Raw genomic sequence first — 21,424 nt, 5'->3', positions numbered from 1 at the left:
CTAATGACACTTAATCCCGCGCGTACTTTTTTGTTCTATACGCAAACACTAATTTTATAGACACCCACACTATGATGCACGCAAAGATTAGTTCACATTAAATTACCGGCATTCTTGTGTAGTCTACGATGTCCGTTGGCTCACTTGCACATGAAGATGAAAATTCGTGACAAATTTGGTGACAACATCGATGCCAGCAATCATGCCAGGCCAGACCTCAGCTCAGGGAGCGTGTAGTGAGCTAACGTTACACCCTATAAAACGTTAGCTAGCTAGCTGCGGTCGATTGGTACACTACTAGTAGTTCGGTACAGGCAGGTAGGTAGGTACTAGGTACTAGGTATGCGGGTTGGTTGTATTAATTTACGTTGGGGGCAGCAAACACACTACAACCCACGAGAACTAGAGTTCTGTGCTACAAGCTACAACAAGGATCTACAACCCCCACCGTACGAGGGATCGCACGACTGGGAAGGACCGAGAGTCGGCAAACTATTGAAATAAATTTACCTGAACTTGCTTTCTTTCCAAAGTTTAGTGTTCAAATCTATAAGATGTCATCTCTGAATTTTCTCAGAATACGTAGACTTTCGTTACTTGGCAAGATGATGTCAGCCAACAAAGCATATTTGGCGACGTATGGAAAACCCTCCGTAGTCCCGTATGTATTTAATCCGTGTTGGATCATATCAAACAGCGTGACTGCTTCTACAACTGAGTCTATGCGTGGCCTCGGATTAGACCTAACTGGTGCGGATTTGTGTAATTCCCAGAGGTTATCCTTCCATACCAGTGCAAACACGTCAGCTTGGGAATCCAAGAATAAAACTGTGTACCCACCTCAGAAACCAGGTGAACCAAGGCGACCTGCTGTAAGTAGAATTCGGAAGAATTCGAGGGCGGTGATTTGGCAAATTATATTATTCAATTGCATTGCCATTGGCTCCAGCTCTGTCAGTCAGTAAGATACAGTAGTGCGTCGCGTCTACTATGTACTACAGTACCACCCAACCCTAGGGCGCTCCTAGTAAATACAGTTATACTGTTAGTTTACTGTAAAACATGATATATTCGCGGCATGAATTTTTCGCGAATTGGAGCCGTCGGCCTTTTTTGCGGCATGAAATTTTCGCGAACTGCCACTGGCATTCAATGCATATAATGTAGACAAGAACTTTCGCGTGCATTTTAATTTCGCGAATCTTGGCGCTCGCGAAATTCGCGAAATTAAAATGCACGTGAAAAGTCCTCGTTTTACAGACAGTATTTACTTTCAGGCTGGTCGCAGTTACTGCCACCCTAACTACGACCAGCAGCCCCATACGCATAGCGTAATGGGGCTGCGCACTGTCCTGTAGCATTCACGATCATGACAGAGTAGTATAGCGGACAAATATCAACTTAAAATCGAAAAATTTCTTCAATTTGAAGACTTACCAGTAGGGTTCGTGCAACGTTTAGTTCTGCCAATCGTCCCTTTTTCTTTAAATTGATGACTTAATGTGACTCGATCCAGAGGAACTTTGGAGAACTACACTGAACTACACTGTACACTTTGGAGAACTACACTGACAGCCAGCGCATGCGCACACAGACTCAATGGATTTAGGTTTGTACGCATGTGATGTGTGCGCATGTGCTGGCAGTCAATTCAGTGTAGCTCTCCCAGGTTCCTCTGGACCGAGTCATATTAAGTCATCAATTCGAACAGAAAGGGACTATAGTATTGGCAGATCTAAACGTTGCACGAACCCTGTTGTCAATACTTCAACTTTACTGGTAAGTCTTCAAATTGAAGAAATTTTTCGATTTTAAGTTGATATTTGTCCGCTATACTACTCTGTCATGATCCTGTATGTTACAGTGCGCAGCCCCATTACGCTATGCGTATGGGGCTGCTGTTCATAGTTACTGCCACCCTAACTATGCACAGCACAGCCCTGTCGCTGTCGCTGTATGTAAAACATGATGATTTTACACACAAGTGTTGCACGGGGCCTAGTTGGGTTGACCGAAAGATCGGTCTGTATCTGGTCGTCGGGGATATGTTCTGCGGAGACTGCGTCTGGCTTCACGGATCTAGAGCGATAATGTCACAAAAATAAAAGGCTCCTCTGGACAGACAGATCTTTCTGTCTACTGGTTGGGCTATGCTACTGCCACCCCAATCCAAATGAAATGAGAGTATTTAAAACGAGCTCGTGATTGGTACAGTGCCATGATTGGTACAGTAATACTACAGCCTAGTATTCTTTGACAAACTGAAGCTAATGAAGGATTCATAGCTGTGTATGTAGATCTATATCATGTTTGAAAGATGCAGCCTGTTACCTCTTGAAATTCACAGTAAAGTTTTTAAACAGGGCAACAAAGACCAGTAGGACCTAAAAAGCTTCACAAAAAGCTTTTGATCGTCATGACCTCAAGCCAAACTAGATTTCAAGCTGGAAATTAGCAGGCGCATTAACTTTCGACGCAGTTCCCATATTGGACCGCTCTTTACCGGTTGTCGCGCACTGAATGATGAATAGTCGTCTTTTGTGCAAGTGAAGTTGGTCGTGATGCTCAGTTAACAGCAGCCAGATTACAAATGACTAGCGAGCTCTCAAGGAGATATTTACATGCAAAATGTATTTACTGTCAGCCTTGCCTCCCATCCAGACAGCACTGTGCCATGATTTGTACAGCTACATGATTCTTATGGGTGATAATGTTGACGTGCGCAAATGAATGAAGTTGTATTACAGTGTTACAAATCGTGTGTGTGTACCAATCAAGGACATGCTTTTAATACCAAACATGGCACCAAAGAAGGTAACATAAAATACAATTTTTGCAAACTTTGATATATGCATTAAGAATGTCATTATATCGACACACAATGTTCCAAAAGATACACTCAAGACTTCATCTACAACTTTGTATTTTGGAACTATAGCACGAAAACCATTAAGTGTACCAAACATGGGCACGTTACTTGACGTTGGTTCGATTCCCAAGTTTATCTTTATGAAGCAGTGTTGTGTGTAAATTATTGACTGTGTAATCATTCTGTCATCCTGATAAGATTAGAGGCAAAAACACTGTCCTGTGGATAGGACATTAAAGTATGGTGAACGAGACATTAAAATGAAGAAAATCATATAAAAGAAGGTGTCAAAGAAGAGGGAAATGTCTCCAAAAACAGATTTTTAATGTGACTCAAAAAGATATTCGCGCCACTGAGAAATCACGAGTTAAAACTGACTGATTTACTTCACCGATTTTCGCTCCGGAACAGCCGTCTTTTTCGAGCCCTAAAATATGACGTCATGAAATGAACAAAACCCTTTATGAGTGCAGCGGGACATCGAGGCCGCCATTCATAAAGCACATATTTCTTGGTGAGCAGATGCAATATCTGGCCTGTCTTAAGTTGCATCTGCTTTCTTGGCTGAGACATTAAAACGTCCAATTTTTACCTTATATTGTACGGAAAGACTTTGAGTTTGACATCGAGAGTGAATTGAGTGATGACAGTGACAATGACACTGATAGTGACAGTGGCAAAAGTCGGGGTGGTAGAAGAAGCGAGAGAGAGGCGACAGATATGGAAGGCCGTTGCGGACATAATTCGTTTGGGGCATTCGTATGGAAATGGGCATACGATCTGTACGTATGCAACTGCCTTTAGCAAACGTTTGCTAATTGACCAGTCAGCAAGTATTGTTTAGCAAACGTTTGCATGTTATCTATTATATGTATGCCCCATTCCATATGTACAACTGTATGTTAATTTACTGCGCATATGTATGCAATTGATCAACAAATCAGGTACTTCCTAGTTCGTTTAATATGCATTTGTATAAAGTGTGTATGTTGCGTGTGTGTCTACTGGTGTGCACGGTAGGTACTCATGCCTGATCTGAGCAAGGAGGTACTAAGTGTACGTATATGTGTACATGGAAATCTCACACCGTACCTTGTTAGTTCCTCAACTGGAACATGGTTAAATCTGCCTTCTTCAATGAGCTGAAGATTTTTTTGGAAACTTTTGCACTTAACCGCAATTCTTTTCCACTTGAGTTTTATTGGCCATACTGAGCTGATCTGAGCAGTACTGAGCCGTATTGAGCTGATCAGCTGGTTCTAACAGCTACAGTCTGTAACTTCATTGGTTGCCTTGAAAATCAATTTACTGGCATTCTGCGCATACGTATAAAAACGGCATACGTTTGCTAACGAAAAAACTTGCAAACGTATGCTATCGCCCCGTGCAAACGTTTGCCAAACAACACTCGCTGATTGGTCAATTAGCAAACGTTTGCTAAAGGCAGTTGCATACGTATGCCTGTTTCCGTAGGTATACCCCAAAGGTAAACGAAATGTCCGCAACGGCCTTCCATAGACGGAGCCCACTGTGTGGATGGAGTGCACAGCACAGTGCATCAAAGCAGGGCTGATTCGTTCATTTCATGACGTCATAATTTTGGTCACCAAAATTTCGCCGTCAGATCGGGTTCAGGTGGTCTAAAAAGGGTCTCAAAACACCATCTCTCCATTTAGAGACGTATTTACCTTCTGAAAGTTGATTATTCATATTCCTAGAGACTTAAGCTTTCCAGAAATGTGTAAATCACCTTGTTTATGAATATCGTCCTTTTTTTCTCGTTCACCATACTCTGAAAGTCATGTTTTGTTGTGAGAGAATCACAACCAACCCATGCACATCAAATATTCCACTTGACTCATTCATCGTGTCGTAAAGAGCTGGGGTGGTATTCTGAGACTGTTTTATCTCTGTTGTAAGTCTGTTGTAACAGATCGGTATTCTGAACACCGTTTTATCTCTGTTGTAACTTCTGTTGTAACTTGTGTTTTATCTTGCGCACTCTTTGCCTGCGTATACCATTGTTTTAGGGTATGCGCACGCTCGTAACAGTGGGCGCAAACCTGAACACCCATTAGATTACACGGTATTCTGAAAACTGTTTTATCTTCTGTTGTAAGTCATGCCCCGTGCAAATTTATGCTTCTGAGATAAAACAGGGTGGAAGGTGTTTTAACTCCGTTGTAACTTTCGCTCTAACTTATGTTAGATAGTGAGATAATTCATCTACTCAATAGTGTGGTATGCAAGTTCAAAATAAGAAAGTTATACAAAAAATAAAAACAATGTATGTACAGAAAGGCAAAAGATATAGCAGTTTGACAAAATGTAAACTCATTCCACAATACAAAATTTGGTAACAGTAACATTGCAAGTATACATACGCGTAGCATACTGTAATTATGCACATACAGATAAAAACACAAACACATGAACAGAAAGGTTACCGGCACCGTCTGCAGTTTGTTTTAAGCACTATTCATTTAAAAAATATCTTTCAAAATATTAAACAGTTTTATATGATTTCACTATCTTCACCAATAAGAATTCATTATCAGTACCTTTGGGTGTTTCAAAAATGTTTATTTCTGGGGATGGCGCGAATCCTGAGAAAAGTATTAGAAGTCTAAGGTTCCATACGGAATTTGACGTGATGTTGATCTCCAAGAGATATCTTGTGAAAGTGACAACAACAACAACAACAACAATAATACTAATACTTCTACTACTACTGCTACTAATAATAAGAATAACATGGTATTGCAAGGGCTTAACTTAATTTAGAAGCGTCTAGTTCCCCATAAACAATCTGGGTTCCTCTTATAAACGCCAGATATCTTCTTATTTCTTAAACAAAATTTCAAATAAAAAGACTCAATCTGAGATAGCTTTGCGAATCCCCTACCGCACCAACTATACGGCAAAACCGGTAAGAAGGCATAATGATCAAGCTTTTGTTGTAACTTTACTTTATCTCTGGCTCTCTTTACCTGCGCATGCCATTGTCCCATTTGAGCGCACGCCAGAGAAAGAGCGCTTGTTAAAACGCGCGGAGTTAAGCAAGGGGCAGTTGCCCAAGGGAGCAATCTTATTGGTTGAAATGTCTTAGATGCTACTTATAACAATATTTCCTATTGGATATGATTATTGCGATGGGCGTGGTTATCATGACTTACAACACCGTTAAAACAGTTTTCAGAATACCGATTTACAACTGTTTTAGCGGTGTTGTAACTCACAGACTTACAACACAAGTTACAACACAAGTTACAACAGAGATAAAACGGTGTTCAGAATACCACCCCTGGATCAGGTTCGGGGTGCTAACCTGCCCAGTGGAACTGCAATGGCCCGCCTAGATCTACCTATAACTGTACCCACGCAAGAGCGTCTTCTTGATAGGCTAAGAACTAGCCCTTTGAATATTAAATAAAGAAGAAGAAAAGGCTGCTGTCTCGAGGCTCATACATCAGGTAGTATAGTCATGCCTTAGTTCAGGGGTCTCTTTCAGCTCATGCTCATTAGTCATGCTAGTCGTCTCCATGAAACATTTCCCCAATGATGAAATACAGTCATACAAACTGATTTTTTGGTCAAGCACAAATGACACCCCTGCCCAGGCAAGCTTTTTCTCACAACTCCTGAAAAAAAAAAGTCATCATATTTTGGGACAATCTTTTTATTTTAAAATCAGGGAAAGCCCAAATATTTTGTCTGTTTTGCTTGTGTGTGAATAATGTACAAGATATTTGATTAGACCCACATGTATATGTGCCTGCTAATGTGTCCTTGATTTTAGCATACAATGTACAATGTCAATTCCCCCCCCCCCCACACACACACACATTTATTTCAATCTTCTTTTTAACAAATCAGCAAGTAAGAGAAATAGTAACAGTTTAAAAAACCTGCACCAAGGTTCGACCTCCCATGCCAAAATTTGACCACATGCAAAAGCACAGGTTTTACATGTAGCAGGTGGTCAAATTATGGGTGGTTTGCTTTGAAATCTTCTCAAAATTGTATGGCATTTCCAAAAATCAGCTTACCAGTATATATACACATCAAGTAACTTGTACTACTACGGATTGTACTATACACATGCAAGTTCTAATAAAGATCAGAGAGGAAAATCTTCCTGCAACAGTGATACAATGTAGCTTACAGTCAGTGTTTGTTATAACAGGGTACAGTGTTGGCCAGTAACTTATCTTAACATTAAATCAATGTTTCAAAGGTGAGTTTAAACTTTAAAGTCCTAACTATAATGTACCTTTATATTACTGTACATACTTTGTATTTGATCTAGCTGGATGTCTGATGAGTATTCATATGGTATAGGACCTGCAAAGTGTAATATTGTTCATTTGATAATCTAGGTAGTTCCTCCATGCAAACAAACATCACATCCATGTTTTCATGGAAGTAAAACATAGTGTGTCCAACCAACATTTTTCTTTTTCATATCATTGAACTCTGGTTCACTGGAATAACACATAAAGATGAATTTTTGTGGCATGTTTTCTAACTTAACATGTCGGTACAATGTATGTTTCTCGCCTTTCAATCATTAGGAAGTACACTATGCCAGGAGAGATATCAAATACAGCCAGAGAAAGATGTGGTACATCACCACCTTTGTAAGTATGTTCATGATGTCTTTAAATTCATTCTCAATATTCTGATGTTGCACTATTCATTAACCCACTGAGGACGGACTTGTTTTGCTATATCATGCATTTCCGATCTAGACCCCTGCCCAAGTGTACTCTGGACTCGTCCTCAATGGGTTAAAACTAGCTACATGTAAATCAGTGTTTTTACAAGTATATGCTTGAATTTTTGTATTTGCTTGATTGCTACATTTTGTTGCAAGTTGTTGAATCAGTTCTAGGTTGAGCTAGGAGGAAATGAATGTAAAAAGTAGTATTATGTAATGTATGGAAAGGAATCAATCACACTCATCTATGAATTTGGATGAATTTATGAGAGAGCATTTCAGTTTGATAATGTTGAGCTTGAGGTCAGGTGTAAAACTATTTAACCTGAAAATCATTTTACGTGATTTGATGCATTTCAGCCTAATGTATGTATGAGGTTCATAATACAAGTTTACACAAATGAATTTCATTAGTTTTGAAATGCATGTCAGTGCAAATGACATCTGTTTCTATTTATTGATTTCCCTTTCATTTTTCTCATAAATGCAACAAATTGAAAGCTGGGTGTAGCATTTTGCACTTATTATGAGCCATAAAACATCACGTTCTTGTGAATATTTCTGTTGCTGTCTTGTTTTTTCTTACCCCAGATTAAGGGAATGATGATCGATGATGCACTTAACCAGCTTGAACATGTGAACAAGAAAGGAGCAAAGATAGCAAGAGAGGTTGGATTGTTATCCGTCAAATTTTCAGGATATCACATACCATAATTATTCATGTTGTGATTTTGAGTACCTTCATCAATGATGCTATTCAATGATTTAGTTCATACCATGATACTTGTACTGCATGTTCCCCCCCCCCCCACCAAAAAAAAAAAAAAAAACAAAAAACAAAAAAATACAACGGGATTCTCCGCAGGGTATGAAACTATAACTTATTGCCCACATCTTCAAGAAAACCCCATTCCATTTGCTTCAGTGGTCAAAGAGAAATGAAGAGTTTTGTAGAGCATGTCAGGAATCCCTTCCCTCCAAGTTTTGTCCATTGTGTTCACACGTTTATGCAGTTCCAAGATCATCCAAGTGCTAAACTTGAAATAATCAAACCCATGACATGCTTAGCGATCCACATTTCTGTGTGACCACTTGACCAAATTGAATGGGGTTTTCTGCAAAATAGAGCTAAGATGTTATATTTCAACACCGTGAAGTGGCATTAAGACAATTTAATCATATTGAGAGTTATCAATGTGAAAATCTGATTGTATTTTTTTTTTGGGGGGGGGGCATACTGTAGATTACAGGTACATTACTTTAACTTCACTTTACTACCTTGAATCAGGAATATAATTAGCCACGTATATCATAAAATAATTTGACCTGCTACAACAAAAGGACCAAAAGTCGGGGGAAGTTGATTTTCTAAAACATGACATTAGCATTATTCCCTTGCTCTTCCGCTTTAATTTCATATGTAACACAACTTATAAAAGTACTCGGTTGCAGAGATATCGATGATTTTATGAGATTATGTTGAGTGGTCTAAGAAACCAGCGTTTCGAGAAAACACCTTCAAAGTTTTCCTTCTGACACAATCGTGATCAAGGGGAGGTAAGGCAGATTTCAACTCTTGACAATAGAAGGTATGCTCCTAGCAACCTCTGCGATGTTCATTCAAGCTTAGCACCAGTGGTCTACGCACGACCAATCAGTAACCAGGATTCCATGTACAAACCAATAAGATCGCTCCCTCGTTGCTAGGGGGCAGGGTCTATCAGCAGCACTAATTCCAAATCTTGCGACATATTTCTATCCCGTTGAAAGTCAGAAAATTATGGCTCAGAAAAACACTAATTTCTTGCCTTTCCTTTGCTCATTTAGCTTCAACAGTTTGGCAGATGATAGACAAAACATTAGACTACAAAATTATGCCAAAAACAGGAATTTGATGGTTTTGACCGATTTAATGATCTGACTTCAAACTCGATTTCCCCGGCTCAGCCTTCAGCGACTTTCGGATCCTTTTGTCGTGGCGGGTCACATTGTATACACGTAGGTCTGTACAGTTTTGTACTGTATAAATGTATTTTGTTAATATGCAATGGAATATATATGGCCATTTTTACAATCAGTGGTGTAAAACACAGTGTTGGCACTAATTGGTGTATAACTTTCTTATACACCGACAGATATGCATTATTTTTTCTCATAAACTTACCACCCACAGTATCTACCTTGGGTACCTTAATGAACTTTCCTCTCCTTTTCTTTCAGATGTGGCAGGCACTTACATGCTTGAAATCCAACACTTTTGGTGTACTCATTCGGACATAGTATTTTTGTCAGAGCTAGCAAATTAAATTGTTTATTCCTTTTCATTATTTTTGTTGCTGTTGTGATAGACAGGTATCCAACATTAAGAACTATTATGTTTACCAGGTTCTGCTTTGTCTTCTTTAAATACTGAAATTGTCCAAACTTTATGTTTCGGAGGTGACATTTTCCGTTAACAATTAACCCCTCTTTTGAGTTGGCTCTTGTTCACAATTATAAAATTCAACTTTGCTAATTTCCATCAAAACAGAATAGTAATCAATCTGACTTAACTTTGATCCAAAAATTATTTAATTCAAATAACTTATCATTTTTTGGTGAGCGTTTATAAATTTATGTAACTTTTCCGTTAACATTTCTGTCACCTCCGAGACAACAGATTTATGTATTTGATTTTTTTATTCTTGACATCAGTTATACATTACATTTGCAAAAATGTAACATATCCCCTCACATTATCTCTGCAGGAAGGTAGTAGAAATATAGCCTGTTGTTTTCATTTCGGAGCAATTTACAATTTTCCGTTAACACTTGTCACCTCCGAAACAATTGTCACCTCCGAAACAACAAGCATATTATATTTGATAATTTCTCGAAGACAAAGCAATTTTGTTTGATTCTGTCCAATTGACAGGAATCTCTTTTGGATGACAATAGTAATATGGCAACAGGAAGTGAGAATTTTCTAGAGATTGATAAAAGATCCAATAAAAACTAAAAATTACTGTTTCGGAGGTGACAAAACACTGCTAACAAGATTTTTTGTTCATTTCTGTTGAAGAGAAACCGTAACATGTTCACCAATGGTTTCATTTATTTTAATAACATAAGTCTCAAAGTGGAGAAATCAACTACAACACTCGCACTCTTTTTTTTATCACTAGACTGTACGTTTTAGGGCAAATTTACATTTTTTCACTTTTTTTAACAATGAGAATGCACAAAATACACCCATCTGTTGTATATATAATATTGTAATCAAGATCAATTCTCCTGCTTTAGTTAAGTAAACATATAGATGCTTTCATCTTAGAAGCTTGATTTCCAACAAGCGATTTAGTTGTGAAGATTTACCAATCACAGCTTTCCATGTAGGTTGCTTTTTCTTGTGTTTCGGAGGTGACATTGTTTGTTAACACCATATTGTTATGTGATAGTGAAAGGCAAGACTTTAGTTCCTTTTCACTATCTATTAACATTTTCTAATACATTTAATATCTACAAAATCATCACAACAGAAGTGACTTTTGTATACAGTACATAGCTCTCCAGAATTCCCTTGATACCAAAGTGATACATGTGGCAGTTCATGCATGCCCTAGTCCACAATCTTTAAAAAAAATGTAAAAAAAAAAAATAATCAAATAATCAAACTCCACAAAAAGGCCACATGCCTATAGCTGGTGCACAACTTGTTCTTGAATTCTTAGTTGTTGTATTTCCATGTACAACGTGGTGATCATAAACAAAATTATGTGATTTTTTTTTTTTTAATATGACAATAATTATTACATTTTCCAAGTTGAACCAACTGTATATGACATTGTATTTTTTAAGATTATTGAAGTTATGTGACAACTAAAGTGAACAGAGGAACAAGTCCCCAGGACTGGAAAGGGAAAGATCAAAAAACAAGATTTGTAGTTCTATTTCAGTATAATTTTGATGAGGTGTTTACCTTGTTTTGTAATTATGTTTTGTCTTAGAATTTGGCTTTAAGTACTGGAATTTCAAGGAAAAGAAAATGGTTTCTTAAAGGACAAGTCCACTGTCATATACATGTGGATTGAGTGAATGCAACAACATTGTAGAACACATCATTGAAAGTTTGGGGGAAGTTGGACAATCCATTCAAAAGTTATGGGTTTTTTAAGTATCTGTGCAATCACTGCTGGATGAGACGACTACGACAGTGTATGATGTCACATGCATACAACGATATAAGGAAAATATAAGTGAATTTCACAAAACTTTACTTTTTGAAAAAAAGTGCACATTTCTTCAACTTGCTACTGATGTATTTTAGGGCAATATTATTTACTCTGCCTTCCAAAAGAGAGAAGTCATGTGTTCTTTTGTTATGCAAGAAAAGTGAAAATACAGTACCGGTATGTTGAATTTTCTTGATACTTTCTCTATATCCTTGTACACATGTGACATCACAAGCTATAGAAGTCTTCTCATTCAGCTTTGACTGAGCAGAAACTTAAAAAATCCATAACTCTGGAACGGATTGCCTTTACTTTCCTCAAACTCTCACTGATGTGTTTTACACAATATTGCTGTATCTACTCAACCCTCATGTCTATTGAGGTGAACTTGTCCTTTTCCAGTTTCGGTCCCTTATAGGTTTATTTGAGACCAGTTTGTGTCCGGGACCTTCTGTGAAGTTGATGGGGAAAATTACTGTAACAAAACAAATTTTCCCCTCAAGTTCACAGAAAAGCATTATGCTGCTCTCTTCAGCTGGGAAACACAAACTGTTCTCTTAACCCAACTGTAAAAACCTGTTAAAGATTAGTATGAATTACAATCTCAAACAAAATATGAGCTGGTATCCATTATCATGAAAGAGAATAACCAAACAAAATAACAAGTAAGAACTGAAAGAAAGAGCTTATATTTGAAAATTAAAGCCATGAGGAAAGACATGAATGTTCACTAAATAGTTAACACCTGAGAAGTTGGGTTGTCTCTGTGTTGTGTCACCTCAAAAACATTAAAATGGTTTTTCTTATCTTATACTTTTTACTCTCAAAAGTGACTGTTAAATATGCATGATTTTCAGGTAATTTTCAATCAATTCAGAATGATACGTAAAATATATTTTAGTAATGTCAACAGTTTAAATGAATCTGGTGTATAGAAAATTTATCCCACATGAACCAAACACCTTTCACCAGTATTATAACATTTGTATGTCAGTGGCTATCAAGGATGATGAAGAATTCATGAACATCCTTGAATTAATCTATTTATAAAACTATGTGCAAACAAAAACGTACTCAAGTAAAATAAGAATTTTTGCTTTTGGTATTCATACTGTATGTCCCCGCCAAAAAATTACAGTGGTACCCTCCGCAACGATAACTTTAAAGATAGTGAATCAATCTAAAATACAATTTGAGGGATTGAAACTATAACTCATTGCCCACACCTTACAGAAAACCCCATTCAATTGCTTCAGAGGTCAAAGAGAATTGAGGATTTTTGTAGCAGAGCCTTTGAGGAATCCCTTCCCTCCAAGTTCTGCATGTGTTTACACATTAATATGCAGTTCCAAGAGCATTGAAGTGCTGAACTTGGAAAAATCAGACTCCTGACATCCTTTATAACAATCCACATTTCTTTGAGATCACTTAACCAATTTGACTGGGGCTTTCTGCAAAATAGAGCTAAGATGTTATAATTTAAGACCCCAAAGTAGAATTTAGCTGATTTAATCATATTGGGTGCTATCAATGCAAAAGTCTAATTGTAAATTTTTTGGGGGGACATACTATATGAGTACTTGAACACAATGTTAACATTGAATGTCACCTCCGAAACAAAGTTATTCTTCCCTGGTGTTGTGGAATAAAATGTTGTGAGAGCAAAGAAACATTACTAAAATGATCTCACACCCTCATTTCAATTTAAGGTAGAAAATGGAATGCCATGTTTCTTCAGCTTACAATATCTAGCTTATGTCCATCATATTCTTACTGTAAATGAATATTTGAACACAATGTTAACATTGAATGTCACCTCCGAAACGAAGTGATTCTTCCCTGGTGTTGTGGAATAAAATGTTCTGAGAGCGAAGAAACATTACTAAAATGATCTCACACCTTCATCTCAAGTTAAGGTAGAAAATGGAATGCCATGTTTCTTCAGATTACAATATTTAGCTTACATCCTTCGTCCAAATGGAAGGCAAACTACCGGTACCCGTGCTAATTAATGAAGTGTAAAAAAACACTTGTTTTGTGTGGTTTATCTGCTTGAAACAGGAGTTAATTTCTTGTTCTCAAGTTATAATTATTAAAAACATTGATAAAAAGAAGAAGTTTTTGTGTTATTGTCACTTATTCTCAAAAAAAGTGGGTGTTAATATTAATGTCACCTCCGAAACATTCTAATATGTTAACTGTCACCTCCGAAACATCCATGTGTGAAAAATCCAAGTTTTAAAGAAATGATTGGAATTTCATTTAACCTACATAGGAAGGTAGCCCTTCTTAAAGACTTGTTATAGGAAGAGTTTGACCTGGCCTGCCCTCCAATAAATAGTTAAAATCTTAAAAATTACATGTCAATTGGTATTTTTAGCAAAAATTTATAAATCTCATGTATTTTTTTTTAAAATTCACTTCATATTCAACCCCCAAATAGTTTTGATTCACAAACTATATATTGTTGTTAACCATATAAACTTTGTATGGTGAAGTTTGAATACAGAGTTTTGTCAATATGGTGCAATTCATGAAAGCAAAATTTTGCTTAAATTTACTTCAGGTGCCAGGGTTTTCCTCAAATTACACCAATAACCCTTCAGCTTTAAGGTCTGAAATGTTATTTTTTCAAAAATTTGAATACTTTCAAACAAGAATCAAATAGAATAATGAAAAAATATTTTGTTTGAAATTTTGACCCTCTGAGTACAAAAGTTACACCACTGATCGTAAAAAAGGCCATATATATATATATATATATATCTTGGAATTTTCCACGTGTTGGACTTCGACTGTTGTAATTATTAGAAGAAAGAGTCTCAAGTACGCAATGGATCCAACGATTACACAATTTTTTATTACAAAATTAACGGTCTGCCTCAGACCTTCGTCAGTGCAAAGACAATGATGGACAATCCATTTGCATTGGATGTACAATCATTCTGATCTGTACAGTACATGGTATATATGCATAGTGTAGATTCATGTGCTGTATATACATGTAGGTATGGGGGTATTTTTCTTACGTGTAGACATACAGTATATTTGCATTGGATGTACAATCATTCTGATCTGTTAAGTATTTATCATAAAGTATGAAAAAATGTATAACACCCACACATGCTTGATCTTGGTATAATTGTTTGTCTTGGAATAGCTGAGCAATGTTGGCATTTGCTCTGAGTAAAATATGGAAAAAAAATAATAAGTATAGATGGGACTGAGGATTACATATTGAGATAACCAAACTTCAAGTTATTTCACCTTAAAAGCTTACTCATAAAGTGTTTGATAAGAGGAAATAACAAGGAATACTTTTACTTCTGTTTTGCATCAAGATAAGTGATATTCAGCTAATCTGATGTTGAGGTAGCAGGTAAATGAGGTTGACTGTAATTTAAGTTTATCATAAATGAGATGTGTGCACTTTCACACTCACACACAGTGCATCAATATTTATCTTGCTTCTGTTCTGCAGTCGTTCTGTCACTGTCATTCAGTTCCTTATTGTGGACTATAAGTGTCTTTTAGTGATAGCAAAATTGAAATTACTTGAGACACATATTTGATGTTTTGAGCAATGACCACTCAATGGGGACTTTTTACATCTTTTACACTTCTTCTTGAGTAGTTATTAAAGAAATATATGACCAATATTTATTTTAGCCCAGAGTAATCATATTGTGTTAGGAAATACATGCCAAAAAGTGATGACCATGAAATATTGACTTATGTAAGTCCTGAATTATCTATTCCAAGGGTATTTTCTTGCCTTATTGCAAACTTGATTTCTCAAAACATCACTGGTGTGTTGCAATATTCTGTGCAGGGTGATGATGTTGTGAGAGTGTGTAAGTAGAAGTCAGGAGAGGATGGTCACATTCTTCTTATTTTCCAACAGGTTTTATTGGAAGCACAAGAGGCGGCTGTAAAAAATCACAATGTGGAATTCAAGTCAAACCTTCACATAGGTATGAGTCTATTATCTAAGTACAGCTGTAATGTTGATATTGTAAAGTTTTGAATAATGGAGGAAGATATTTGAAAATACAGTAGACCTCGCTTAAGTCGACATAGCATAAGTCGACAACTCGCTTAATCGTCGACACGATAAAAAAGTCCCGATTTTTGCCTTTGTTATTCCTTGAAAATTTCTTCGTCTTAGTCGACATTTATAAGTCGATAACTCGCGTAAGTCGACCTGATTTTTGAGTGCCAACTGAGCTAAAATACGTGTTAATTCCCTCGTCTAAGTCGACATAATTTTTTCGCTCAAAATATTATCGCCATTCTCTGAAAAAGAATTGTTTTCCCGCTCCGATTCGCAGCATTTCTACTCGGTAATTCGCTAGTGTACGGCGCGGTAGCGTACGCGCCATGCATCCATTGTCTTGTACGCCAGAATAGAAAGGGCATACACTCATTTACCAGTATTACATTGGAGAATTACATGTGGTACCCAAAGTAGTTCACTCTCCCTTTTCTCCTTCTCGTTATTCTCAAAACGCACAAATTTTGTAAACCTATAGGTCCTAGTAGAGAATCATTATCAGAACATAAAATAGGTGTTTCCGTTTATCCGAATATTCTTACGTTGATTATTCGGAAACGGTATTAGAAACCTGGGCCCATTTTTAGAAAATTAATTAAAATGCAACTACATGTAATTAAATGCAACTAAAAATCAAATGCAGGTGTATCAAATCACATGCAACATTGCACATAAACGCAAGTGCGTTGCTGAAAAGGCTTGCGTTTGATAATAATAAATATGAAACTAGAAAATAGTTGTACGAACCTGAAACTCAATTGCGTTTAAACGCAACTCTAAAAATCAAATGAAGTCCATCAAATCACGCGCAACGCTGTATTCAAACGCAAGAGCGTTGCAGAGAAGACTTGCGGTTTTCGTAAGAAACTAGAAACTGCGTCTAAAAGCTTCTCTTAACATCTACGGAGATGCGTTATTGTTGAAAAGGCTTGCATTATTTTTTATTTCGTACGCAAAATTAAAAATTAAACGCAACTGAAAATCAAATACAATTGCAAGTCCATCATATCACACGGAACGCTGAAAAGACTTGCGTTTGATAATCATACAAAACTAGAAAATTTTAGGGAACTTTTTTTAAAAAACTCAATTGCTTTTAAACGCGATTCTAAAAATCAAATGCAAGTCCATCAAATCACACGCAACGCTGTGTTTAAACGCAAGAGCGTTGCAGAGAAGACTTGCAGTTTTTGTACGAAACTATAAGAAGCTGCGTTTAAACGCATCTCTAAACATCTACGGAAGTGCGTTATTGTTGAAAAGACTTGCATCATTTTTTATTTTGTACGCAAAATTAAAAATTAAACCTAACTCTGAAAATCAAATACAATTGCAAGTCTATCATATCACACGGAACGCTGAAAAGACTTGCGTTTGATAATCATACGAAACTAGAAAATTTCAGGGAACTTTTTTTTTAAAACTCAATTGCTTTTAAACGCAATTCTAAAAATCAAATGCAAGTCCATCAAATCACACGCAACGCTGTGTTTAAACGCAAGAGCGTTGCAGAGAAGACTTGCAGTTTTTGTACGAAACTATAAGAAGCTGCGTTTAAACGCATCTCTAAACATCTACGAAAGTGCGTTATTGTTGAAAAGACTTGCATCATTCTTTATTTCGTACGCAAAATTAAAAATTAAATGCAACCCCGGAAATCAAATGCAAGTCCATCAAATCCCACGGAATGCTGAAAAGACTTGCGTTTGATAATCATCCGAAACTAGAAAATTGTAAGAAACTTAAACTCAAGTGCGTTTCAACGCAATTCTAAAAATCAAATGCAAGTCCATCAAATCACAAGCAACGCTGTATTTAAAACGCAAGAGCGTTGCAGAAAAGACTTGCGGTTTTTGTTCGAAAACTAGAAACTGCGTTTAAACGCATAAAAATCTATACGGAAGTGCATTATTGAAAAGACTTGCATTATTTTTTATTTCGTAACGGAACTTTCGCCATGACTAAACTTAGTCTGCACTAGCAGGGGAAAGACATCGCAACATTTACACGTTTCAAACTACCGACACGCATGCTGCTTCACGAAATGTCAATGAAAATATAGTAGCAAATTATTGTTACAGTTCGCTATGCCGAAGGTTTAAATCTCAGACCAAGTTAAATTAGTCCGACGTTGGGAAGAGATTTGTTTTTACGAAGGTTAGTAATCCGAAAGATGTCGTTTTCGGATTAACAAACTTTTTCTTCTTCTTTACCGAACAGAGCAATAATGTTGCAAATCGGAGCGCAAGAACAATTCATTTTCATAGTATGGCAATAGAAATTTAAGCAAAACAAATATGGCGACTTAGGGAAGGAAAATCACACATCATATTTCAACTCAGTCGGCACTGAAAAGTTATCTCGACAGAATCATACGAATTCACACGCATATCTTCGCAGGAACGAATTTGAATTTAAATCGCAAAGCTGCATGCAATTTGGGGAATATGCGTTTGATTTTTCAAATCAAATTTAAAACGTACAGTGTCTAGAAATGGGCCCAGGTTTCCGATCCCGCTCTCTCGAAATCTCTCTAGAGATTTGGGAATTGTGCGTTGTCATTACTAATCCGTGCGAGATTTATGCGTGAACTAAAACATAATTGTTGTTAATGTCAGTAGGTATGTTTTGGCGGCAAAAGGAGTAAGATTTGGGTAGTGATCCGCATGGTGATCTCACTCTGTATAGGGGAAATTAGTTTTCATTTATAAGTCGACATTTTGTGGACTTACGCGTAAGCCGACTTTCGCGCAAGTCGACGTGTTTTTCTCAGTCCCGATTATGTCGACTTACGTGAGGTTGACTGTATCAAAGAATATAGGATTATGGTATCACCATATTTTTAGCTCACCCGAGTCTTTGGATCTGGTGAGCATTGTGTGTTCATTCTATCTACCCCTAACATTATTAGCTCACCTGAGCAGAAGGATCAAGTGAGATATTGCGATCACTCCTTGTTCCGGTGTCCGGCAGGCAAAACCTTTTACATTTTCATTTCTCCTTGCAAGCCCCATGATGGACTTTTCACCAAACTTGGCAGGTAGCATCCCTAGTGGGATAGGATCTCAATATATTCAAATAGGTGCCATTGCCCCACCCCGCCCTCAGGGGCCCGTACCCCCCAAAATTAAGGAACCTCTTAAAAAATAAAAAAATAAAAAAATCTTCTCTAGATCCAGAAGTGATGAAGCTAAATAATACTGTTAGTAAGTACATTGTTGACTGCAGTTGTTCATGACAGATCCAGGGGTGCCCCCCCCCCCCCCCTTGAGGGTCAAGGGGTCCAAATTTGCTGAATACTGAAATTACACAGTTTCTGCCATACCTTGAAAATTATTCAGTGCATACACTTAATGGAATTGCATGTATGTATATACATGCATTACTGCACAATGATTCTGTAAAGGAAATACTTAGGCCATGGGGTCAAAGGTTTAATGGTAATGTTAAAGTGCCACTATTTTCCCATATTTTGAAAATATTTTGAAGTATTGTCATGAAACTTGAATATTACCAGTTACTGATCATTTCAAGAAAGATGCGAGCCATGGGGTCAGAAGTGAAAAAGTGAAAATGCTCAAATTCCTGAATACATGGCCCTTTGAAACAATTTAGCCATCCAAATTAAATCTGGTTCAAGGAATGTACATACACTAAACACAGTTTGGGCTGTGCCATCACACTTTCAAATATATAATTTCAGTTTTAACCAGTCATTGGAAACTGTTGTCTCACACTGTCAAGATGTACTACAGACCTATGGGAGAATAATGCGATAATGGCGGAAGAATGTCAGTCGCCATAGCGACATTTCTAGATTGTTTTTGTTTTGTACCCAGAAACTCTTACACATCAACCAAAAAATGTCATTACTTCATGAGTAAATGATGTGCATCTTTACTTTTCTACCCAGCGGACGCTTTTGTTGGGAAGGGAAAGTATGAACATGCCATTCGCTACCACGCCAAGGGGCGGGCCAGTATCCTGGACTTAGTCTATTGCCATCTCTTTATCAAGCTGAAGGAGGGGCCACCACCGGAGCAGCCAACATTCACAGGTTATGACCAGGCCAGGCACTTTTTGGTGTCAAAGAGGAGCAGGACCATCATTCATGGGCTTTGATGTGACCCTCCTGGATGTGTAGTGCTACAACAAACTGCTGAAAACTGCACCTGTGTGTGCATGCATTACACATGCTCAATGTACTGTGAACTGCATTCTGTCAGTTTATATGCTTTCCCCTTCTCACGCAAATACATTGTAATATGTCTGCCAGTGAGTACATGACCCTTTATTTTTGTTCTGATGAAGCTAATTGATCTTGACCACTGACCATTGATTGACTTTAAACCCTTTTTGCTCGTGACACTAGCAAACATTTCAGCTGGACTTATAAATACATGTGCCGATTGGATTTTATGGCCAGAAAGGACATTTGACCAAAGTTTTGGTGACTGTTAACCTTGACCTTTGTGCTTTGACATTTCAGCACATTGCTTGTTCATGTCCATCGATATCCTTCTTATCAAATAGTATTTAAGATCGACATTAGTAGCTGAAATTCTGCCCGGAGAATTTAATCTTAAAGCAAAGTAGAGTGACCTTTGACCTATCATCACTAGCATTTTCATGGAAATTATTGTCAATTTATTTCTGTTTTGTCCACCAACTTTGAATACATGTACATTGTACAGTGATGTATCACCATTTCTGGCTACAATAATGGCTCTAGAGATATACCATTTTTTAAAAGTACACCCAGATATTTCACCAGTATTATTTCATGGCAAAATGGAGCCACAATTGCGCGGATGATGACGTCATAGTGAAATGGGCCGAATAATCAATGTCAAACAACCAATCAAGTGACAAGGATCTCTTCAGGTGTTATATAAAATCTGTTGAATATTGGCAGTCATTTTGTGAACATGTTTATTTGAAAACTCAGTTAACTATGCAACCTGTCATGAGTTGTGAGTGCACTGCCATGGTTGGGTGATGCCATGAAGTAGGGAGTGTGCTGGGTGAACTAAAGGAGCTTGCATTTTGGGGTAGACTGACATCTTAGATGAAATTTGGGGAGAATGATCCACTTGATTCCAGCAAAAAGCTTTTTACAGCAAAAATGGAGCTCGTTATCCAGTACATGGCACAGCAAGTGGTATCTGCTTCTTCTTCACGACAATTCTCAGTATTACCAATGCACAAAACATTGTTGCCGAGCCCTGTCAAAGATGCACTGTGGGATAAATAGGTGGCATTGTCACTGCCAGCTGTCTAGTACTCATCTTCCTTCACACTCGATGCAGTGGAATCATGTGTGCATTTGCAACTTTGTTTATTACTACTTGTTTCTTCAGTTTCAATTTTGTGTAAAAAGAGTTACGAAGTTTTTCGAGTTTTATTATTTGCAACCATTAGGGTCGTGGGTTGCCAAGGTGAAGCTGGTGCTGGTCACACAGTGACAAGTGAAGAGTTCTCCACAAATACCCCTGGATGAAAGATGCGACCTGGGTGAAGTTTCCAGCTAGCTCTACCATGGTATATCTTCCCTAACTTATCCTGGTCAC

General features: G+C 37.4%; 2 protein-coding genes across 2 annotated transcripts in view; one reads left to right on the top strand and one right to left on the bottom strand.

The window, feature by feature from the left end:
• Positions 1 to 255, bottom strand: part of LOC139736125 (kinesin-II 85 kDa subunit-like) — a 75,047-nt gene extending 74,792 nt beyond the window's left edge. Inside the window, exon 1 of the mRNA XM_071646857.1 lies at positions 107 to 255. Coding sequence (XP_071502958.1) covers positions 107 to 112 — 6 coding nt within the window. The 5' untranslated portion in view covers positions 113 to 255. The remainder of the gene's footprint in view (positions 1 to 106) is intronic.
• Positions 256 to 466: 211 nt separating this feature from the next.
• LOC139736124 (large ribosomal subunit protein uL22m-like) lies at positions 467 to 19,983 on the top strand. The gene is made up of 5 exons (XM_071646855.1): positions 467 to 872; positions 7,444 to 7,509; positions 8,181 to 8,258; positions 15,705 to 15,774; positions 19,768 to 19,983. The coding sequence occupies exons 1-5, from the start codon at positions 555 to 557 to the stop codon at positions 19,974 to 19,976; spliced, it is 741 nt and encodes a 246-aa protein (XP_071502956.1). The 5' UTR covers positions 467 to 554; the 3' UTR covers positions 19,977 to 19,983.
• Positions 19,984 to 21,424: the final 1,441 nt, after the last annotated feature.

This window comes from Diadema antillarum, unplaced genomic scaffold (genome assembly GCF_040938485.1).
Source record: "Diadema antillarum isolate AM-2024a unplaced genomic scaffold, OU_Dant_1.0 seq00000622_RagTag, whole genome shotgun sequence".
NCBI lineage: Eukaryota > Metazoa > Echinodermata > Echinoidea > Diadematoida > Diadematidae > Diadema > Diadema antillarum.
Note: the sequence above shows the minus strand (reverse complement) of the source record. Positions and strands in the feature narration are given on the sequence as shown.

Coding starts and splice junctions, on each gene's coding strand:
- LOC139736124 (XM_071646855.1), top strand. CDS start 555: ATGTCATCTCTGAATTTTCTCAGAATACGTAGACTTTCGTTACTTGGC. Junction 873..7,443: donor GTGAACCAAGGCGACCTGCT/GTAAGTAGAATT, acceptor TTCAATCATTAG/GAAGTACACTATGCCAGGAG. Junction 15,775..19,767: donor CAAGTCAAACCTTCACATAG/GTATGAGTCTAT, acceptor TTTTCTACCCAG/CGGACGCTTTTGTTGGGAAG.